This window comes from Pan paniscus, chromosome 22 (genome assembly GCF_029289425.2).
Source record: "Pan paniscus chromosome 22, NHGRI_mPanPan1-v2.0_pri, whole genome shotgun sequence".
Taxonomy (NCBI): domain Eukaryota; kingdom Metazoa; phylum Chordata; class Mammalia; order Primates; family Hominidae; genus Pan; species Pan paniscus.
In genome coordinates, this window is record NC_073271.2 from 40,090,950 (window position 1) to 40,114,290 (window position 23,341).

A 23,341-nucleotide genomic window follows, 5' to 3' on the forward strand; every position below is an offset into this window, starting at 1 on the left:
TGTGAATTGAGTAGAGTCCTTTGTTCTCCTAACCCTGTTTTTGTCTCTGTCCTTATACAAAAATACACTGATGTTTTCTTTCGTATTTTATACAATTTTCTGACATTTGATAAATTCTGAGTGAAGTTCTTAACGTAGATATTTGTTCTTAGATTAAGTTAGCTTTTTAACTCATTGGATTATTGGATTCAGTTAGCTTTCCCCCCTGCATATGAAAATACACACCCTCATTTGTTAAAATGAGGTTTCAAAGAAGGTGGTACACTTTCCCACTCAAACTTATTTTCCTTTTGTGGCTGGCTGGGTGTCAGAACTGGTGTTTCTCACCCACTCTAACATAAAGTTTTCTCTGACACGGGATATCCTGTAAGTTCCACTAACTCAACAGGATTTGGCCTGTGGAAAGTACAGCTATTTGTCACATTTTTTAGTCTAGGGCAGGGCTTAAATCTCATGCTGAATATCTCTACAATGCCACAAATACAGTTTAGATAAGTTGAAAATACCTTATTAAAGTTAAATTTAAGCATCAGTTACTCAGAAAATCACGAATTGAGAGATTCTGAGGGCCTTGTGAAGAGCCCAAGCTTAGAGGTTTAGGCACAAGAGCAGGGGGTACAAGAGGGAAAGAAGTACAGGCCTTTCTGGAGTTCAGAGAGACCGCTGCACCGCGCTACCGCAGGAAGCTAACTGCAAAACTGGGTGACGTGGTTTCAAATGCCTGATTCTTTGACTCTAGGCCAAGGAACCTGGAACGTATACACTCAGGCAGCTGTGCGCCTCGGTGGGCTCCGTGTGGTTCGTCCTCCCTCACATCTACCCCATTGTGCAGTACGACGTGTACTCGCAGGAGCCCCAGCTGCACGTGGAGCCGCTGGCTGGTGAGTGGGGTCCCCAGCCTTTGAGGAGGCGTGCCGCTGGGGCAGTTCTGAGGAGACCTGCTGAGATGCCAGGCTTCTCATAAGTTTTAGCTGTGTCTGCCTTTAAGAGATATTTTGGGTAACATAATGGAAATTTTGCCTGGGAACTAGCTGACTGCCTCTTTTGTTTATCTGAATGTTTGCTTTCCTGTAATTGCTTTTTCATGTTTAATAAACATGGTGTATGTGAAAATAAGAAACACAGAAGAATTAGCTCTGAGAGTGGAAAAAAGAAACTCAAGGTATTTTTTTCTGTTGGCTCACTCAACCTAATGGTCCATGCAGAGGACTTCTGGCCCAAATGTGCAGGGATTTCCCCTGCCAGCAAGCAAGCAGTCGGCCCTGCAGCGAGGGTCCTGCAATTCAGTTCTGACCCTGTCTACTGGAGCTGGCGTCAGACACCACAGGGTGAGGGCTCGGTCCCCAAGACAGTCCCCCCTTCCCATGCCAGCCACCAGCCCAGTGTTCTTTTGCTTGTGCTCCTGACCGACTAGCTAGAAATCAGGGCTCTCAAAACCCCCTTTCTGGGTTTGATGAATTTGTTAGAACAGCTCACAGAACTCAGGGAAACAGGTTGACTGGATTATTATAAGGGATATAGATGAAGAAGTGTGGAGGGTGAGGTATGGGGAAAGGGGTGCAGAGCTTCCACGCCCTCCCTGGGCGCCACCCTCCAGGAACCTCCATGTGTTCAGCTGCCTGAAAGCTCTCCAGACCCTGTCCTTTGGTTTTTATGGAAGTGACATTACACAGGCATGATCGATTACACCACTGGCCACTGATGAGCAACTCGACCTTCAGCCCCTCTTTCCTCCCTGGAGGTTGGGTGCCACTGCTGAAAGGCCCGACCCTCTAATCCTGCCCTGGTCATTCTGGTGACCAGTCCTCATCTTGAAGCTACCTTGGAGCTGCCAGCCTCCAATCAACTCATTAGCCTACAAAAAGACATCACTTTGGAGATTCTAAGGAATTTGGGAGCTAGTATGCCTGGAAATGGGGTTGAAAACTACATGTGTATTTTACAGTGTCACATTAGCCAAGAAGCAGCTAATGTCTACCACAGGGTTTCATAAATATGTCTATAATTTCCTGCTTAGAAGTACGTTTCAAATGCTAAACACTAGATTTAGTTAGGATCTATACTCAGATCCCAGCACTTTGGGAGGCCAAGGCTTTGAGACCAGCATGGGTAAGCCAGTCGGGGCAGGATGACAAAACCCCATCTCTGCAAAATAAAAAAATGAAGTAAATTAGCTGGGTGTAGCGGTGCGCCACGGCCTCTAGTCCCAGCTACAGGCTGGAGCCCCAGCTGAGGCTCCTGCCTCAGCCTCCTGAGCCCAGGAGTTTGAGGCCTCAGGGAGCTGTGATTGCACCACTGTTCTCCAGCGTGGGTGACAGAACAAAACTCCATCTCTTAAAAAAAAAAAAAGTTTTCCTTTGAAAGGTTGATTAAACTTGTCCGTCTGGCATGGCATTTGAGAAATTCAAAGCTATTGTCCTTTCTGATAAGTTCTAAAATTGGAAGGAGTTGCTATAAACAAATGATTGAAGAACATGTGGCAGCTGAACAAGAGTGAGTGAATGTCTCCTTTGTTCGGGCTAGCAACGATTTATTTATTTGCCCGTTTCTTCTACGTGGAAAAAAATCACAAAGGGCATTTTTCTGTTATTCCCCCATTCCCCCTATTTTTCTGCATTCGTGCCTCTTGTGTGGCCACCAGCAAAGGCTGTCAGATGTGGGACACAGCAGTCAGTCTCTCCAGTGATTCTTCCATTGGAACATTGTGTAGAGAAGCTGAACTCGATTCCCGCAGGGGAGCCGAAGCACCAGCCGGCAGGCCCTGCCCTCCCCATGGCCCGGCGGCTGCAGTGCCAGGCTCATGGCCTGGCTCCTGCTTCCTGCCTAGTGTCCCCTGTCTCTGTCCACTCTCCCCCCGGTCCTGGTATCTTGCCTGCCTTCTGTCTTCCCTGCAGCAGGATTCTCAGAGGCCTCAGCTCACTCCTGCCTCTCATTGCTGTCTTGGAGTGAGGGGGAGCCACCTGACTGCTGACTGTTCTTAACCCAAAAGCCCGTGGCCTGAAGCTGAAAAATCCAGAGAAGGTTTTGAATATTTGAGCAGCACCAGCACCAGCACAGTCAAGTTTTCTTTACAGTCTCTTCTTAAGCCTCATTATCTGATTCTCTTCTACTACTAATGGGCAGGCAAATTTTGTGACCCTCAGAGACGTCGTCATGATCATAATCCCTGACTTGCTGAACCAAGATGGGTATAAGACTCCTTGACTCACAGGATTCTTTTTTCCCCAGCAGGGTTCTCCTTCAACCCTGTAGTCCACATCATTGAGATGAAAAGTTAGGGCAGAAGGGAATGGAAGTAGAAGGAATTCATGGAGATCCCAAAGGAGCAAACCTTTCATAGTAAAAGAAATAGAGCCCCTTTCACCCCATTGCAGGCCCTGAGATGATGTCTTCTGGTTGGCAGCGGTGCTGAGCCGTGATCTCTTTTCCTTTAGATAGCCTTCTGGCAGGCATTCCTCAGAAAGTCAAGTTCACTGTCACTACCGGCCATTATACGATAAAGAATGGAGACAGCCTGCAGCTCAGCAATGCCGAAGCCATGCTCATTCTGTGCCAGGCGGAGAGCAGGGCCGTGGTCTACTCCAACACGAGAGGTGAGGTGCCGCCCACCCAGGCCCAAGGAAGATGCCCACCTTGCCCTGCACTGTGTGGGTGTGAGGGTGAGCCTCTTGCTGCCATCCCGCTGAGCGCCCCTCAACAGTGTCTGGAGTCCGTGTTCCATAGGAGCCCTGCGGCCTGATGCCTGTGCTGGGGTCCCATCTGAGGTGATAAACTGAGAGTGGTTCACACGCTGAGTGGCCGAGCAGTGCTTGTCTGGCTGAGGATTAGGAGATGGGGGTCACGGCTGGGGTCACGTTCCATGGTGATGCCTGCCAGACCCTGTCCCCCTTGGGCTGGCCCTGCTCCCGAGAAGCAAAAGCAGAGCAGCCCTTGTAGGTGCTGTTGAGAGCCCTGAGCACTCTCATCCTCCCAGCCACGAGGAAGGGGAAGGGGAGGACCCTGCTCCCCTGGGGTGGGGGTGGATCTGCGGATGAGCTGGAACGGGAGAAAGTCATGCAGGGACCTACACAGGACTTGGGTGGGCCCCGTGGGAAATGCCCTTTTCCTCTGTTCAGATTGAGATCAATGATGGGTCTGGGCGCCTGCCTGCCGGCTTTCACACGGGGCCGCTCTCTCCTAGGGGCCTTGTTCTTGGGTTTGCCTGCCAGGTGCGCAGGAGCGGGAGAAGTTGAGCAGTGGCCTCACTGCTGGGCCATCACCTGCTGTAAGGAAAAGGACAAGTGAAACCGAGGGAACAGCTTTGAAGTGACTTTTTCTGTCCTTCGTAGAACAGTCTTCTGAGGCCGCGCTCCGGATTCAGTCCTCCGACAAGGTCACGAGCATCAGTCTGCCTGTTGCGCCTGCGTACCACGTGATCGAATTTGAACTGGAAGTTCTCTCTTTACCTTCAGCCCCAGCACTCGGAGGGGAGAGTGACATGCTGGGGATGGCAGAGCCCCACAGGAAGCATAAGGACAAACAGAGAACTGGCCGCTGCATGGTTACCACAGACCACAAAGTGAGTAGGGACAGTGGAGGAGCTTAGCTTGTGGGGCCTCCGCCGCCCGCCTGCCTGCTGGGAAAGGCGATGTAGCGATGCCTGCTGTTAGCCTGGCTCCTTCTGATTCCTGATGCCCTGGGCATGTGTTTAGCAGTTCTGTCTGTCTGTGAGTCACCCTTTCTTAGATAAGTGGTGCATTTTTTGCAAGGACAGAGACAAGCCAGCTCTACCTGTCCCTCTCAGTTCCAGGGGCCAGGGAGTTTGCTGTAAGAGGTTAGGGCCGGCCTAGGCATGAGGGGCGTAAAACTTGGGTCATGTCCATTAGAACGGTGACGAGGCCAGAGGAGGTCTGTGTCGTGTGTGCCTCGGTGTCTGTCCACTGAAACTCATAAGCTCAGCCACGGAGGAGCTGTCTCATTTTAGGCTTTGGTGCTGGTACTTACTGACAGTTATTTGAGAAAGATGTGATTTCGGTCCCAGAGCCACAGGATATCAGCTCATGGAATGTGTCGCTGCATCATGTTACTCAGGGTGTGCCCAAGTCTCGTAGCCCAGAAATCAATCCTGAGGGCCCTGAAACAGCCCAGGGGCCGCAGTATACGCCCAAGAGCAGCAGGGGCAAAGGGCAAGGCATGCCGTCTTTCCAAAGCACGGAGTCACCAGACAAGTCCACGCCTGAAGAAGAATGTTGTAATGTTCAGCTTTTGAAGAACCTGAGGAAGTGTCTTTCCCTTAACTCACACAGACGTTCACCATTCACGAAGGTGGCGCTTAGCTCAGCGGGAGCGCGCAGCACTGGTGGCACCTGTGCTGTGTGCCGTGTTATCCCGCTCTTCCCTGGCACTGGCGGTACCTGTGCTGTGTGCCGTGTTATCCCGCTCTTCCCTGGCACTGGCGGTACCTGTGCTGTGTGCCGTGTTATCCCGCTCTTCTCTGGCACTGGCGGCACCTGTGCTGTGTGCCGTGTTATCCCGCTCTTCCCTGGCACTGGCGGCACCTGTGCTGTGTGCCGTGTTATCCCGCTCTTCCCTGGCACTGGCGGTACCTGTGCTGTGTGCCGTGTTATCCCGCTCTTCCCTGGCACTGGCGGTACCTGTGCTGTGTGCCATGTTTTCCCGCTCTTCCCTGGCGCTGGCGGCACCTGTGCTCTGTGCCGTGTTATCCCGCTCTTCTCTGGCACTGGCGGCACCTGTGCTGTGTGCCATGTTTTCCTGCTCTTCCCTGGCGCTGGCGGCACGTGTGCTGTGTGCTGGGGTATTCACCTCTTCCCTGTGGGGAATAAGGCTTGAGACTTGCTTCCTTCCTGCCCTTAAGGGATGTAATAGCTTTGTCCTCACTGTGCCCGTAAACTGATTTGGTTTTCAGTTACATATTCAGCCTCACATGGATTAAATGCTTAGATAATTCATTAACTATGGAGTAGTTACTGATTGGCTAATGTCATCTGGAAATACATGACTGAAAGCACTTTGTCAAAACCCTGTGCACATTGCAACCTGCATAGCTCCGCGGCCCTGCGTGTATGGGAGCAGCTGGTGGGTCTGCTGCTTAGAGGACGGCTGTGCTCTTCGCCGTTGAGGTGACTCTGGTGATGTGTGCATGTCTTGCCAGTTCTGCGTTCGTTTCTCTTGTCTGTATGCATAGCTTCCTGTTTCTCGTTGGTTTGTGTATGTGTTGGGTAAGGCTTTGCGTCCTGGATAATGAGTGGTTGAAGCCATAATAAAATATCTAGGGTGTGGGCGGGCACTGCAGGTGAGTCTGGGCAGCAGTGGTGATGGCTGTGCTGTCCGTCGGCGAGTGGTCTGAGAGTGTCTTTGTGCTTCCTCCTCAGGTGTCGATTGACTGCCCGTGGTCCATCTACTCCACGGTCATCGCACTGACCTTCAGCGTACCCTTCAGGACCACACACACCCTCCTGTCCTCAGGAACACGGTAACGGAGGCGTGGCGTGCGGGCCCTGGCTTCTTTCCCCAGACTCTTCTAAGTGGAGGTTCCTAATGTTCAAAACTGGCCTTCGTGGTGACCAAGGATGTCTTCTTATGTGACCACAAGGCCATTGTTTGTGTCTTAAAATCCACAATTCCCTGGTGTCCTGTGACATCCAGTTCATATTCAGGTTTTCCCAACTGTCTGAAAATGACCTTTCATGGTTGGTTTGTGTGACTTGGGGTCCAAAATCTCCATCAGACCACTAGATCTCTGTTCATCCTTTCTTCCCTGTTTTCAAGCCATCGACTTGTTCACATGCAGGCCAGGTTTCCTCTGGACGCCCGCCTTTCTGGATCTGGCTGGATTTGTTAACTACTTCTCCTGTCCCTGTATTTCTTGTCAATTGCCTGCAACCTCTAGAACAGGAGCTTTTAAGCTCAGCATTAGTGACATTTTGGGCTAGATAACTCTGTTGTAGGGGCTTTCCTGTGTGCTGTAGGGTGTTGAGCAGCACCCCAGGCTCTCCCATGAGATGCCAGTAGCACTCCCCACCTGCAGGTGTGGCAGCCACAGATGTCTGTAGACACTGCCCAGTGTCCTCTGGGTGGGGCGGACGTGCCCCAGTGGAAAACAGCTGCCCTAAAGGCTTGAGTAGACTCCAGTTCTGCTTTGAGGCAGGCGGGGCTGTGTGCTTCCTGTTGACTGCACCGGGAGGCCCACGGTGTCCAGGTGTCCTACCTTAGTGATGGTGCTAGCGTTGATCACTGGGCTCGGGATGCTAGCCTGGCCTCTCACCACAACTTTTTATCCATTGATGATGTGTGGATAATTTGGAAACAAAAATGTCAGGCCCATGTTTAGAATGGAACATTATACTAGCAGCTTTTTTCCCTTCAAATCACAGCAAAGGGAACTGTAGATATTAATAGTTAAAAACATCAATAATCTCTAAAAGAACCTTATTGAAAAATTATTTTTCAGCCGGGCGTGGTGGCTCATGCCTGTAATCCCAGCACTTTGGGAGGCCGAGGCAGGCGGATCACGAGGTCAGGAGTTCAAGACCAGCCTGACCAACATAGTGAAACCCCGTCTCTACTAAAAATACAAAAATTAGCTGGGCATGGTGGCGGGTGCCTGTAATCCCAGCTACTCGGGAGGCTGAGGCAGGAGAATCACTTGAACCTGGGAGGCAGAGGTTGCAGTGAGCTGAGATCGTGCCATTGCACCCCAGCCTGGGCGACAAGAGCAAGACTCTGTCTCAAAAAATAATAACTATTATTAATATTTTCAAAGTTTTGCATGTAATGGAAATGGATATAAGCCCCGCCTATCATCTCTCAATGGAGAGTCTTCACCTGTAATGAGGAGGGCTGCTGCTCTCTCCCTGTGGCTCCCCAAAGGCCAGTGAGGGTGACCAGCCATGATCACTTAATAAGGCTGGTCAGAAACTATATTCTTTCTTCCATTGCCTCACAGAACTTGCCTCTTTAAAAACTTTTTTTATTTATTTTTATTTGTTATTTTTTTGAGATGGAGTCTCGCCCTGTCACCAGGCTGGAGTGCAGTGGCGTGATCTCAGCTCACTGCAACCTCCGCCTCCCGGGTTCAAGCAATGCTCGTGCCTCAGCCTCCCGAGTAGCTGGGATTACAGACACGTGCCACCACGTCTGGCTAATTTTTATATTTTTAGTAGAGATGGGGTTTCACCATGTTGGCCAGGATGGTCTCAATCTCCTGACCTCATAATCTGCCCACCTCGGCCTCCCAAAGTGCTGGGATTACAGATGTGAGCCACCGTGCCCAGCCAAAAAGGTTTATTTTCTGGCACTTTTCGGTGTGAAATCTGAAGGGAAACTTATGCAGCAACTTAGCTTACTTTGCTTTGTTGCTTTTTTGATTCCCCAGGCAGAGAGGGTCTCCTTAACAAAGCTACGATATATTTAATAAAGTTCTTACATATCAAAATAATACTTTTTGTTTTTCCACTTTAGGAAATATGTTCAAGTTTGTGTCCAGAATTTGTCAGAACTTGACTTTCAGCTGTCAGATAGTTATCTTGTAGATACCGGTGATAGTACCGACCTGCAACTAGTACCACTGAACACGCAGTCCCAGCAGGTAAACATTGTGTAGACCTGAGCATAAACTTCTCAACAGAGAACCAGAGTGTACGGAAATGATGTAGTATGTGTTGCGACTGGGCCTTTAGAGAGAACAGCTGCACTGCTGATGAGTAAAGGCTCCTGTGCAGCTCCTCCGGCTGCCCTGAGGCTGGATCGGGGCTTGCTGCTGAGTAAGCGGGTGCTGGATGGATGAATTCTTCTTTTTAGAAGAATTAAATCTGAAACTGGTCCCACTCTATGCGTAGACATGTGCAGATCCAAGCTTCTGTTTGAACGCACTGTTGATTGCATGGGCACTGCTCCACTCTGCCCGGAGCCTGATGCCTGCCAGTGCCAGAGCGATGGTGCCCGACACCTTGGTGCCTTTGTAAAAGAGCCATGCTTGTGCCTGCATCTGGACCTTGCTTTTTCTGCTTATGCCTCGCTGCCTGGATGAATCTTGACCTTGCTTTTTCTGTTTATCTTTCACGTGTGTTTTTAGGCAGTAAATGCTGAGGGTTTAGAGATCAAAGGCTTTCTTAATGGATGTCTGAATCTTCAGCATTTTCAAAGGATTTTCCCCCACTAATCCTTTAGCTCTTTCAGATATCACTGGAGCTCGTCACTGTGCTTTTAGGTGTGGACTTTACATGTAATAGCGGTGTTCAGCCCCTACATTAGGTTGTGCTGGTTCCTAAAATAATTTAAATATAAAATAATTGGCTGGATGTAAAGATTTACTTTTTATCTTATTTTTTAAATTTTTATTTATCCTTTTTTGAGATGGAGTTTCGCTCTTGTCGCCCAGGCTGGAATGCAATCGTGTGATCTTGCCTCACTGCAACCTCTGCCTCCCGGGTTCAAGCGATTCTCCTGTCTCAGCCTCCTGAGTAGCTGGGATTACAGGCACCTGCCAACACGCCCAGCTAATTTTTGTATTTTTAATAGAGACGTGGTTTCACCATGTTGGTCAGGCTGGTCTTCAACTCTTGGCCTCAGGTGAACCACCCACCTTGGCCTCCTAAAGTGTTGGGATTACAGCCATGAGCCACCACCTCTAGCCAAGATGTACTCTTGAATTAATTGATGATATATTCCCCTGTTTTGGAGCTGCATGGGATATGCTATATATTAATTAATATCCTTTGGGCATGGTGGCTCACACCTGTGATCCCAACACTTTGGGAGGCCCAGATGGGTGGATCACTTGAGCTCAGGAGTTTGAGACCAGCCTGAGCAACGTGGCAAACCCCATCTCTACAAATACAAAAATTAGTCAGGCATGGTGGCACACACCTGTATTCCCAGCTACCCAGGAAGCTGAGGTGAGAAGATCTCTTGAACCTGGGAGGTTGGGCTGCAATGAGCTGTGATCACACCACAGCACTCCAGCCTGGGTGACAGAGTGAGACCCTGTCTCTAAAAAAGGGGAAAAAAAAAATCAGCGGGGTGCGGTGGCTCACACCTGTAATCCCAGCACTTTGGGAGGCCGAGGCGGGTGGATTGCCTGAGCTCAGGAATTCAAGACCAGCCTGGGCAACACGGTGAAACCCCGTCTCTACTAGAATACAAAAAATGAGCTGGGCATGGCGGCGTGCGTCTGTAGTCCCAGCTACTCGGGAGGCTGATGCAGAAGAATCACTTGAACCCAGGAGGTGGAGGTTGCAGTGAGCCGAGATCCTATCACTGCACTCCAGCCTGGGCGACAAAGCGAGACTCCATTTCAAAAAGAAAAAAAAAATTAAGCTACTTTTTAATGATCTCATATGATATAAAACTTATGGTATCATAACAAGTTAAAGATTTACCAATTTTGTACAATCTTCTGCTGGGACAAGGCCAGGCAAAGGGAGTCAGGGCAGGGACAGGTGCTGTGGGGCCTAAAGCAGCATGCACAGGCGTGCTGTGAGGCGGGGCCTGCCCATGGTGTCTGCTCAGCACCCTTCGCATGGCGTGTGTTTCGCTGCAGTGTCTGTGTCCTCTTTGCGGTTATGGTGCTGTGTGAGCAGTGACCCCCAACTCTCTTTCCAGCCCATCTACAGCAAGCAGTCGGTGTTCTTCGTCTGGGAACTCAAGTGGACAGAAGAGCCTCCCCCTTCTCTGCATTGCCGGTTCTCTGTTGGATTTTCCCCAGCTTCTGAGGAACAGCTGTCTATCTCCTTAAAGCCGTATACTTATGAATTTAAAGTGGAAAATTTTTTTGTAAGTGATGTATTATTTTGGGAGGGTGGGGTGGAAAAATGAAAGATGGCATTATGTTCTTTATAATCTGAAGAACTGAATAGACAGCTTCTGTCAACATAATGAAGGAGCAGCTGGAGAAAAACAGTTGTTGGGGTAGTTGAATCATTGACTGTCTTTATTTTAGAACCCCAGGTCCTTCTCAAGTGACACATCTGAGATGCCCACACTCCTGGGGGCATCTCTAAGAGGAGTGTTTGTCATTTGGAAAGCCCAAAGATTCCTTTTTTCTTCTATCTTTTTCCCTTTCTCATGTTGACTTAGTAACTCCCTGGAAATATTTCTTGGAGTCATTTCATCTTCAGGGGCATTGCTTTCTAAGGCATATCTCTAGTTTTTCAAAGAAAAGCTGAAAACATATGAAAACCTGCTAGCTAAGTATTGTGAAGATTTTCTTAGAACTTGTGCATCATTTGGTAGAAGCCAATTTGAGTGTGGAATGAAGAGTAGCCTTGAGCTAGGTGAGTAGATACAGGTGTGTGCTGTGTTCCTTTAGGGAGATGATTTGACTTAATGTTTTGCAATTTTGTGATACTTCCTTTTCTTCTCTTTACTATTTGAAATTATCAAACAATGTTTATTTGAAGTGTTTGTCTTTATAGTTTTGATATTAGCAGTTTTTTCTATCTTCTTCCATCCAAGACAAATTGTTTTGACCTTCATGTTTTATATAACTCTCCTTAAATAAATTTAAATGAATAAATAAAATCACAAATTATTAAATAATTTAATTAAATCAAATAATAGTATATATTATAATAATAATTTATATATAAACAAATTATTTATTTATGAGACAAGGTCTCACTCTGTCGCCCAGGCTGGAGTGCAGTGGCACAATCATAGCTCACTGCAGCCTGGACCTTCTGGGCTCATTATCTTCCCACCTCAGCCTGCCAAGTAGCTGGGACCACAGGCACGTGTCACCACACCTGGCTAATTATTTTTATTTTATTTTATTTTATTTATTTATTTATTTATTTTTGAGACGGAGTTTCACACTTGTTGCCCAGGCTGGAGTGCAATGGCACGATCTCGGCTCACCACAACCTCTGCCTCCCAGGTTCAAGCGATTCTCCTGCCTCAGCCTCCTGAGTAGCTGGGATTACAGGCATGCGCCACCACGCCTGGCTAATTTTTTGTAGAGGCGGTGTTTCTCCATGTTGATCAGGCTGGTCTCAAACTCTCGACCTCAGGTGATCCACCTGCCTTGGCCTCCCAAAGTGCTGGGATTACAGGTGTGAGCCACTGTGCCCGGCTAAAGTACGGGTTTTTTTTTGTTTTTTGTTTTGTTTTGATTTTTTGAGACAGAGTCTCGCTGTGTCGCCCAGGCTGGAGTGCAGTGGCGCGATCTCGGCTCACTGCAACCTCCGCCCCTCTAGGTTTAAGCAATTATCTGCCTCAGCCTCCGGAGTAGCTGGGATAACAGGCATGTGCCACCACGCCTGGCTAATTTTTTGTATTTTTAGTAGAGATGGGGTTTCACCATCTTGGCCAGGCTGGTCTTGAACTCCTGACCTCATGATCCACCCCGCTTGGCCTCCCAGAGTGCTGGGATAACAAGCATGAGCCGCCGTGCCTGGCCCAAAGTACGGGTTTGTATGTTGCTGTATCTATTCAATTCTCCTGGTAAAGACCTGAGTGGAATTTCTGGGTCATAGGGTAACTCTGTGGTTAGCTTTTTGAGCAACTGCCAACTTTTTCCAGAGGGCTCTACATTCCCACCAGCAACATAGTGAATTCCAGCTGGGACCCAGAGAGTCCCAGCTTCTGTGTGTCCTGCCAGCACTTGTCTCACTGTGTTTTTGGTTGTGGCTGTCCCAGTTGGCGGGCGTTTCCCCAGTGGCTGGTGATGTGCTGCAGCTCGTGGGCGTGTGGCCCATTTTTCTGCCTTCTTTGGAAGGTTGTCTGTTCAGATCCTTTCCCCATGTTTAAATAGGGTTATTTGTTTTTTTATTATTGAATTGTAAGTTCTTTATATATCCTAGGTACCAGGTCCTTATATATAATTTGCAAATATTTTCTTCCATTTGTTGTCTTTTGAAGCACAAAAGTTTTAAATTTTGATGAAATCCAATTCAACTCTCTCTTTTATTGCTTGAATTTTTTGCTTTGGACCTAGAAAATCATTGCCTTTGGTCAAAAAGATTTTCTCTTGCATTTCCTTCCAAGATGTTCGTAATTTGAGCACTTGCATTTAGGTCTGTGATCTACTTTGACTTAATTTCTGTGTATGGTGAGAAGTAGGGTCCAAATTTGTTCTTTTCAAATGACCCAGCAGGTGTCCCTATCCCATCTGTCATGACGATGCTTTCCTCCCTGCAGGGTGGCCCTGGCCCCCTTGTCAGATTCCAGCTGGCCGTCAGTGCTCGCGTGTCTCTCTGAAGAGGCTCCGCGGTTCTGGTCCCTGTGCCTGAGCTCCAGGTGCCGCCAGGTGAGGCCCCTGCTGCTCGCCTTGGGCTGTGCTTTCCCCCAGCCACTCTCCTTCCCAGATGCAGCCCAGAGCAGCGTTCAGGCACACGCAGGTCTCATCACACCCCACTGTGTCCTGCTGCAACTCTGGGTGTCCTTCAAGCCCTGAGGCAAATCTGCATTCTTTGCTGGATTCAGAAACATTCAGACTGTGCCCCAGCCAGAAGCTTCTGAGGAAGAGGTATTTCAGTGGGCCTCTAGCACAGTGTTCTACTGCTTCAGTTCCCAGGACCTACGGGCACCTGGGCCCACGGCTGGCACTTTTGCATCTGTGTATTTGGGATCTTTTCTGCCCTGTGGCTTGAGAGCCCCAGGAAGTCCCAGCATGGCCCCTCTTGAGACTGGTGGGAGTTTGTCCCATGTCCGAACAGAGGTAATTGGGGATTTGGTAGGAGATCACCTAGAAAGGCCGCTCTTGAGACTGCTATTTAGGCTGTGAACTCCCATAAAACGGCTTCATCTTGGCCTCAGACTCCAGACAAACGCTTCTTAATATACTGAAATCTCTTCTTTGAACATTTTACAATGCCAATAGAACACTTTTTAAGTCAAGCTATACTGTATTACACACGCTCGCGCGCACACACGCTTCCCCTCAGAAGTGGAACTGCCAGGTTGTAGTGCATGAGCCCTTTTTCATCTTTGCAGTGGCAGATGTGTTTTGATCGTTTGTCATGGGTGGTGGTAGAATGTTAAGCATGTTTGAATAGCCACCGAGAATAGGTTGATTATGGAAAGAAAACACGGACAAAGTAGATTATGGACTGAATTGGGTTATACCAAGGAATTCCTGTTGCTTTTGCTAGTTGTAATAATAGCACTGTGTTTTGGTAAGAAAAAGGCCTTAGTGTTTAGTAATGCATACTGAAGCAGATGGGGCAAAATAACAGGTTGTCTGAAATTTGCTTTATTTTTTTATTTTATTTTATTCTTTTAGACAAGAGTCTTGCTCTGTCACCCAGGCTACAGTGCAGTGGCGCGATCTCAGCTCACTGCAACCTTTGCCTCTTGGGTTCAAGGGAATCTCCTGCTAAGTAATCCAAGTAGCTCGGATTATAGGCACCTGCCACTGTACCCGGCTAATTTTTGTATTTTTAGTAGAGACGGGGTTTCACCTGTTGGCCAGGCTGGTCTCGAACTCCTGGCCTCAAGTGATCTGCCCACCTCGGCCTCCCAAAATGCTGGGATTACAGGCGTGAGCCACCATGCCTGGCCTGAAATTCGCTTTAAATTACCTCAGGCAAATACAGAAATGTACATGGCTTGATAGTTGATGCTGAGGCAGGAACATGCTGAGATCTCAGGATCTGGGTGATAGGCGGCTGGAAGGGCTCTGTGCTATCCTTTCTTCCTGTGGTTGAAAATGTTCATAATTTAAAGAAGGATGTTAAGGTTCGGAGTGTAGGACTTCCGAAAACATTGCATCTCCAGTGGGAATTATTGAGAGTGAGTGGCGACAGTTGCTCTAAGGCCAGCTGAGCAGATAGGTGTCTTTCCTCAGCTCTCCAGGGTCTGTGGGCAGCTCTGCTTTTTCCTCTAGTTGCATTTCTTGAGGCCACTTAGGTACATTTCCTTTCTATTCTCTCCCTTTCCTGCCCAGACATTATACAACGTGAAGGCTGAGATCTTTCCCCCTTCGGGAATGGAGTATTGCAGAACAGGCTCCCTCTGCTCCCTGGAGGTTTTGATCACGAGGCTCTCAGACCTCTTGGAGGTGGATAAAGATGAAGCACTGACTGAATCTGATGAGCATTTTTCGACAAAGCTTATGTATGAAGGTAGGTGGTCTCGAACCCATGGGCTCAAGTAGTCCTCCCGCCTTGGCCTCCCAGAGTGTTGGGATTACAGGTGTGAGGCACTGCACTTGGCCTATCTTGCATTTTGAATGGCTCTTTTACCCAGGCATCATAGCGTTACACCCTGTGCCATTAGTCATGTGGGAAACATGGTTTCCTGAGTTGTGCAGATCTTCCAAATGTGGGCACCTTTCGTTTGACAATATTTTTTTAAAATCTGCATTTGTGATCTCTCAGGGAGGGCTTGGAGTATCAGGACTCTTTCAAGCTCACAGTGGCAAGTGTAAGTTTTCCAAAATTCTGATTTTTGCTTAAAGTCTCAGATGGCATCATTGGCAGCAAATACTCGTGTTGTTTTCTTTGAAGTGACAGGCTTACATCATTCATTTTTAATCAGACGTCTACCAAATACCCAACACTGAATAACTAGCTTCCCCAGCGCTCTTGCAAGTGAAAAGGGCGTTCTGTGAAAACAGCGGCTATTTCAGCTCGCAGCACCGAGCGCTCCCCGTGTGCTTTCCCTGAGCCAGCTGTCATTCTGCAGCAGAGACCCAGAGAATGTCAAGAACACAAGCACTCAAGAATGGAAATAACTCAAACGTCCTTCAGCTCGAGAGCGGTTAAACTGGCACATCTGATTCCTCCTCAGCAGTGAAACAGAAGGGACTGTTGACACATGCAGTGCCGTGGTTGGATCTCAAGGGCATTATACTAAGAGAAAAACGCCAATCCTATAAGGAGGTGTACTGTGTGATTCCATTTCTAAATGACATCCTCAAAATGCCAACCTCAGAAGGAGAGCGGGTCAGTGTTTCACGGAGCAGTGGGAGGCAGCAGGAGGCCGTCCTCTGTGGTAATGGAGAGTTCTGGGCCAGGGCCGCTGTGGTTGTTACACGAATCTACACATGTGACAAATGCCATAGAATTAGACCCAAAGAATGCCTGCGAAAGCTGCTGAAATCCAGTGGGGTCTGCAGCCTGGTTCACTCCGTATTGAAATCCAGTGGGGTCTGCAGCGTGGTTCACTCTGTAGTGAAATCCAGTGGGGTCTGCAGCCTGGGTCACTGTATGGTACCAGTGTCAGCTTCCTGTGTTACATGAGATGGCACAGTTGGGTGAAGCTGGTGATGAAGGTATGTGACCCCTCTACTACTTTTACAACTTCTTGTGAGTCTATAAACATTTCACAATTAAAAAAAAGTCTACTCAGGAGCTGAATTTAATAAAATGAGCACTTTTGACTGCTTTGTGAAGCGTGGCTTTTTTTTTGGTTTTTTTTTGCTGTGAGTTCATGGTAGTAAAGAACACGAGTGACATGACTGCGCAGTCTGGCCCGAGTTCATGCCATTGTGGTTGCCCCAGCAGCGCGAGGTCAGCAGCGTAGAAAGGCAGCAGTGTGAAAGCTGTGAGCCTGCGGGTGCCCTGAGAGCCACACTCTGAGAACTGTCACTCCTTTGCCTTCCTCCTGACACTCCTAGGGCCTCTGCATGTCCTGTAGTAGCTCCTGTCCTCAAAGGTCCCCATCCCCAACTACAGGATGTCCACCTCCCTGAGCCCTTCTCTGCTGCTCGTGGCCTTCTGGTCACTCACTCCCCCTGGGCGGTTGCTCGGTATCCTCATGACAGGAAGCTGTGACCTCTTTACCAGGTCGACTGCTACAGGATGGCAAGGATCCTGTCTTGCTTACTTTCATATCTCCAGGGCTGGTCCCAGTGAATGATCACTTAAGTGTTTGAATTGCATTGAATTACATGATGGTTGTGTTTTAATAATTAATGTTAATAATAACACCTGCCATATATTAAGACACTACCATGTCCCAGGAGTGGTACTAAGTGCTTTACATACAAGGGGTCTTCAAAAAAATCATGGAAGATACGTTATGAAAAACTATGCATGGAATTTCAACACTTTTTGCACCAAAATAAGCTCTTACTCACTGAGCAGGATCTAGCTTGAGGCACTAAGAAGGATAAGACATCAGTTTTAAAAGAGCCCCTATCCGAGCAACATGAATTCTGCTAAAATTAAATCAAGAACCAACATTGGCCGGGTGCAGTGGCTCACGCCTGTAATCCCAGCACGTTGGGCGGCCGAGGCAGGCGGATCACCTGAGGTCAGGAGTTCAAGATCAGCCTGGCTAATATGGCGAAACCCCGTCTCTACTAAAAATACAAAAAATTATCTTGGCGTGGTGGCAGGCGCCTATAAGCCCAGCTACTTGGGAGGCTGAGGCAGGAGAATTGCCTGAACCCAGGAGGCGGAGGTTGCAGTGAGCCAAAATTGTGCCACTGCACTCCAGCCTGGGCAACAAGAGCGAAACTCCGCCTCAACAACAACAAAACAACCAACATCAAATTTATGGTGAAGCTTGGGTGGAAGAATGGTGAAATCACTGATGCTTTATGAAAAGTTTATGAAATTCTTTGGACAGTGCCCCAAAGAATTAGTAGTTTGCAAATGGATATCTTGTTTTAAGAAGGGACGAGATGATGCTGAAGATTAAGGCCACAGCAAGCAGACCATCCACATCCATTTTCAAGGAAAAAATTCACCTTGTTCATGCCCTAATTGGAGGGAACTGACAACAGCAGAAATGACAGCCAACACCGCAGACATCTCAACTGGTTCAGCTTATGCAATTACGCCTGAAGGGTGAGCAGGCGTTCCACTCAGTGGGTGCCAAAACCCTAGTACCCAGGTCCGTGGCCGACCAGAGCAGAGCTTCCCATGGAAACTTCAAACACACGGGATCAAGATCCTGAAGCATTTACTCAAAGAACCATAACAGGAGATGCAGTGTGGCCTTCCCAGTACCATCCTGAAGACAAAGCAGACACGGCAATGGCTACCAGGAGGTGGGGTGGCCCCACCAAAGCAGAAGCAGACTGGTGAAGAGCAGAGGCCACAGCAACAGGTTTTTGGGATACTCAAGGCATTTTGCTTGTTGACTTTCTGGAGGGTCAAAGGACAGCAGCGTCTGTGTATTATGAGATTGTTTTGAGGAAGACAGCAAGAGCTTTGGTAGAAAAACCCCTGGGGAAGCTTCACCAGAGAGTCCTCCTCCACCACGACAAAGCTCCTGCTCATTCCTCTAACAAGCCCAACTTCGTGAGGGTTTCTATGGGAAATCATGAGGCATCCACCTTGTGGTCCTGATTCGGCTCCTTCTGACTGATTTTTGTTTCCTGATCTTAAAAACTCTTTAAAAGGCACGCATTTTTATTCAGCTAATAATGTAGAAAAAGACTGCCTTGACATGGCTAAATTCTCAGGCCTCCCAGTTCTTCAGGGATGGACTAAATGGCATCGTAAGCAATGGCATCATTGCTTACAAACATGTCTTGACCTTGGTGGGGCTTATGTTGAGAAATAAAGCTTATATTTTCTGTTTTCATCTTTGGATTCCATTTTTGCATGAGCTTTTTGTAGTTCCCTCATATGTATTCTCTTTCCATCCTTAAAAAGCAGCTCTGTGAGGCTGGTGGTGTTCTCACCACTATACAGCGGTCATTGAGCCTGGAGGCCTTGGGGTGCTCTTCTGAGTGGCAGAGTTAGCTTCAGACCCAGTGGTCTTGGAGAGTGCCACTTACCAGACAGAACTCATTAACTGCCAAAGTAACCATACTTTGGAAGATGACACAAAAATTTGAAAACAAAATTAAATCATTCATGTATTAACCTCACAGGAAAAATGCAGTTTTCTGTACACGTCCAGCATAATTCATTCTAATCCAGAACTAATTGAAATTGGACTCAATGAAATAGGGGTTGCCACCGTGAAAGTGCATGGCTTTATCTTCAGGCGCAGCTACAAGGCACTGGGCTCTGTGTCCGCAGTGTTTTGTCAGACAGCGTCGGGTGAGAGGATTGGGTAACGACGGCCGTGACTCTCGCCTGAGTACTGGAAGGCCCGTCCTGGATGACACAGCGCTTCCTCTCGTTTCAGTTGTCGACAACAGTAGCAACTGGGCAGTGTGTGGGAAAAGCTGCGGTGTCATCTCCATGCCAGTGGCTGCTCGGGCCACTCACAGGGTCCACATGGAAGTAATGCCGCTCTTCGCCGGGTATCTCCCCCTGCCCGACGTCAGGCTGTTCAAGTACCTCCCCCATCATTCTGCACACTCCTCCCAACTGGACGCTGGTAAGGACTTTTGAAGAAAAAGTTTACCTTCAGTATTTGAGCAGGTGAGCACTTTGTGCGAGAGGTGATAAACTTATGACTGAGCAGGTTGGAGAACTAGCGGCATGTTTTCAGTGCCAGTAGAAACTGGTACCAGAAGCCTCATCCGCTGTTAGAATCTTAGGCACCTGCTCTGAAAGCCAAGCCTCTGTGCACAGGGTGCTCTGTAAAGGGGCAGCCTCGGGTGGCATTCTGCACGTTCAGCCTGGCTCCGTGTGGCTTTGCCCGTCCCCAGGTGAGTGTCGGCGCAGCTTGGGTCTAACTTCCTGTGTGTTTTGCAGACAGCTGGATAGAAAACGACAGCCTCTCAGTAGACAAGCACGGGGACGACCAGCCGGACAGCAGCAGCCTCAAGAGCAGGGGCAGCGTGCATTCGGCCTGCAGCAGCGAGCACAAAGGCCTACCCATGCCCCGGCTGCAGGCACTGCCGGCCGGCCAGGTCTTCAACTCCAGCTCGGGCACACAAGTCCTGGTCATCCCCAGCCAAGATGACCACGTCCTGGAAGTCAGTGTAACATGACAACGCCAGGGTGAACACACGCCACTTCCCAGCTAGGAGTGCACTTTATGGGACTGTGACTGGACTCTTCTCCGTTCTGGCTCCAGCCAGACCTTCAGTGGTCCTGCCTGGCCGTGGGGACATCAGAGAGTGTCATCACGCAGCTGGCCAGCTGAGTTCTGTTGTTGTTTTCATGCCGCCTGTGATCTCAGATTCCTGCTTTTCTCACCCCGTCCCCATGCTGGTGTCCGACGCCGCTTACTCAGAGCCCTGGCCTCCCTCCCCCTACCTCACACGCTGCTCATGAAAGTTTCCACCCACGCTGTCTCCACGGAACAGCCTCCGTCTGCTGGCTCTTCGTGGAAGGCCATTTGTCTTTCAGGTAGACACTCAGCAGGCCTCACGGTCTTAGTGACGTGTGTGCCTTTCTGGTCACACAGCTGCCCAGTTTCCTGATCGGGGTGGATTTGTGTCCCCTAAGGGGTAAAACAGCCATTTACCGCAGATCCTCTCATTGTGCTTTTCTAGAATAACACCCTTCTAGGGGAGGCGGGTGGGGGAGGGAGGGATCATAACCCCTTCTGTGCCTTGGGACGCCGGAGCTGGGGGACCTGGAGGCCCATCAGCCGGAGCCACGTGAAAGGTACTGAAGAAAGCTGAGACCCGGCTGTGAGGAGCGCCTCAGCGGTGAGGTGGTTTAGGGATAAATGTTTCTGGAACCCTGTGGTCCCCCATAATGTTGATAGAATATCATATGCACTGGGAGTTAAATATATTTAATTTAATGATCATTATATATGTGGGGGTTAATATGTTGTTTTTCTGTCCCTTTAAAGTCTTTACATGTAATTGTAGCTGTATAATCGTTATTTTTCTTTTGCATCTTAAGTCTTAGAAATTAAGATATTCCATCGTGAGGATGAGAGAGGTCCTCAGGGTGTTTTTGGTCTGGTTGTAGGGAAGGACTCAAGTCCTGGAATGTCCTCCACTGGTCTACTGAGTTGCAGTCACACTGTTCCAATGGATTATTTGCTTTCGGTTGTAAATTTAATTGTACATATGGTTGATTTATTATTTTTAAAAATACAGACTAACTGATGTAATGTTTATGTATAAGTTGCACCAAAAATCAAGGACAAAAATAAGTGTGTTTGTTTTTACAGGTGTGAAAGTCACAGCTTGTAAATAAGTGTTGTATGTATTAAACCTTTTCCAGTTCTCCAAAGCGATGTATTTTTGTACTTTTGAAATAGAGTACTCTTAATTTACTGGGCAAATGTGCTTGGAATTGAACTTGACAAGATTAGCTCAAGCAGATAGAGTCGGGTCCAGCAGTGGGTGGCCCTCGTGTGAATCCCCGTGGATGTGCAAGTTGTGGAGAGAAGGAGCACCGGGTTCCTGCCCAGCACTGTGCTTGCGGGAGGCGGTGGGGCATGGGAGGAAGGAGGCACAGACCGGGGAAATATGACAGCCGTCATTTACAGTATTCTCTGTGTTGTCTTTTAGCTCATTCAATAAATAAAGGTGGTGTGATTTTTTTTTCCTCCTGTCTTTTTCATTTGTGGAAATTGGAGACGTGTAAAGAAGATAAATAATTGTGTAATTAAACTTTCCAGAAATTTATCTTCCTCATGTGCAGTTTAACAAACTTGGTCAAACTAGTTAGCAAATTAGAACTTCAGAATCTAATGATAGTTTAGGGTTTCTAAAATAAGGTTTTTTATTGTAAAAATTGACGATTGCCCTGCATTTCTACCAAGTCCTGTGAATAAAGAGATGGGAGATTTGATTCCGTCAGAAGAGCCTGTACTCCGTGTCGTCAGCCTGGGAGCCTTCCCCAGTGTAATGTAGCTTTCTCTCTTACCTTCTGGAAGAGGGAATGTTTCATTTATTACTGTTTGATTTTCTTGTATCTGGTTCTACTCCCAGGATGAAATTATCCGACTACATATATATTTAGAGGAAGAAAGTGAAGGGGAAATTTCAAATGTTTACGGCGCTTAATTGCCTGGAAATGGAATGAAATCAAATTTATCAGTTTTTTCCCCCTAATTACCCAAAAGATCTTTTGCAAACTATGTTACATGAATGCTTCTGCCTCTTTAAGACAAAGAAGAATGTCACCCAAAATTGTCATTTTTTTCTTAATGTTCATCATAAAAGTCCTAAAAGAGTAACTGTAATTGGATGTTTATTGTTTTTATATAAAGTAAGGTGTATGTGTTTGAGCCAAGCTGGGTTTGTGGATAAAGAGATGTTAAATAATTGTGAAGCCAGATATGCAGTGTGTATCTAAAAAGCAAGGAATTTGCAGCCGTTTTACAAATATCTGTGGAACATGTAAATACTGTCAAATGGAAAATAAAATGTTATAATTTTTGTGAATTTCATGGGATGTCCTATGATTGGAAAAATTGTAACTCTTCTGATTCTAATGTGGAAATTGTTGTATTTAATCTGAAAATGACTTTACCTACAACAGTTCCATTGTCAGCACAGCCTAGGAGGGTCAGATTCCTGTATTAATTACTCTTAGTGGAGATGCCAGATATCCCATACAGAATTAGCAGAGAAAATACACACAGGCTTCTATTCAAATTTTCTTTAGTGCTTAAAATTAAGTTTTAAAATGAAATCAGACACTGCAGGTTTGTATATAAAATGAAAAGCTATACTACTTTTTATAAAAGGGCAAACTGGGCTGATGTAAATGTTTTACTTTCAACTGTGTTCTTTAAAATAAATCCTACCTGGTTTTTAAATTTTATTTTTCATGAAAATGCTCCTTTCTCTACATTTATTCATCCTATATACATCAGGCTGTAAGACCCCCCCCAGGCATCATTAATACAATGTGTTGGGATTCTGTGACTGGAAAAGGTGACAAGTTGGTGACTTTGACACTGCAGGTATTCCATTTTCATGGTTTACTATGAAAAGTCATTTTTCATATTATGTAATATATTGTTAGATTAAAACCATTGTATTAAGACTGTTTAAAATGTAAGCATTGTAATTCTGAAAATACACATTTTAAGAAGAAACTATTTTGCACTGGATCTTTTGCTGCGACATGGTGTGACAACAGTATGTAATGTGAAGATTTTATTGTTTTATCTCCCTAGTCCTTGTTCCTGACTCTTGGGCATAGATTATTTGCCTTTTGGGAAACATTCGGATTTTTTTTTTTTTTTTTTTTTTTTTCTGAGACAGTCATGCTCTGTTGCCTAGGCTGGAGTGCAATGGCGCGATCTGGGCTCACTGCAGCCTCCGCCTCCCAGGTTCAAGCCATTTTCCTGCCTCAGCCTCCCGAGTAGCTGGGACTACAGGCATGCGCCTCATTTTTGTACTTCAGTACAGATGGTGTTTCACCATGTTGGCCAGGCTAGTCTCGAACTGCTGACCTCAGGTCATCCACCCGCCTCAGTCTCCCAGGCGTGAGCCACCGCACCGGCCAGCATTCGGAACTTTATTCATAATTCCTTACCCAATAGTTCACAAGAACGAAGACATTTGGGTGTGCAGAGCGCTCTCAGATGTTGTGGACGCTGCTGTGCCAGGCTGGGCGTCCGTGCGGAG

At 47.5% G+C, this 23,341-nt stretch overlaps 1 protein-coding gene across 3 annotated transcripts in view; it reads left to right on the top strand.

The window, feature by feature from the left end:
• The window catches only part of TRAPPC10 (trafficking protein particle complex subunit 10), a 94,664-nt gene extending 71,858 nt beyond the window's left edge, over positions 1–22,806 (top strand). For all 3 annotated transcript variants that reach the window (XM_034948130.4, XM_055105273.2, XM_063601436.1), the window contains 9 exons: positions 740–881; positions 3,435–3,593; positions 4,329–4,558; positions 6,372–6,472; positions 8,461–8,587; positions 10,603–10,773; positions 14,885–15,062; positions 19,030–19,224; positions 19,545–22,806. In XM_034948130.4, coding sequence (XP_034804021.1) covers positions 740–881; positions 3,435–3,593; positions 4,329–4,558; positions 6,372–6,472; positions 8,461–8,587; positions 10,603–10,773; positions 14,885–15,062; positions 19,030–19,224; positions 19,545–19,783 — 1,542 coding nt within the window. In that variant the 3' untranslated portion in view covers positions 19,784–22,806. The remainder of the gene's footprint in view (positions 1–739; positions 882–3,434; positions 3,594–4,328; positions 4,559–6,371; positions 6,473–8,460; positions 8,588–10,602; positions 10,774–14,884; positions 15,063–19,029; positions 19,225–19,544) is intronic.
• The last annotated feature ends 535 nt before the right edge of the window (positions 22,807–23,341 follow it).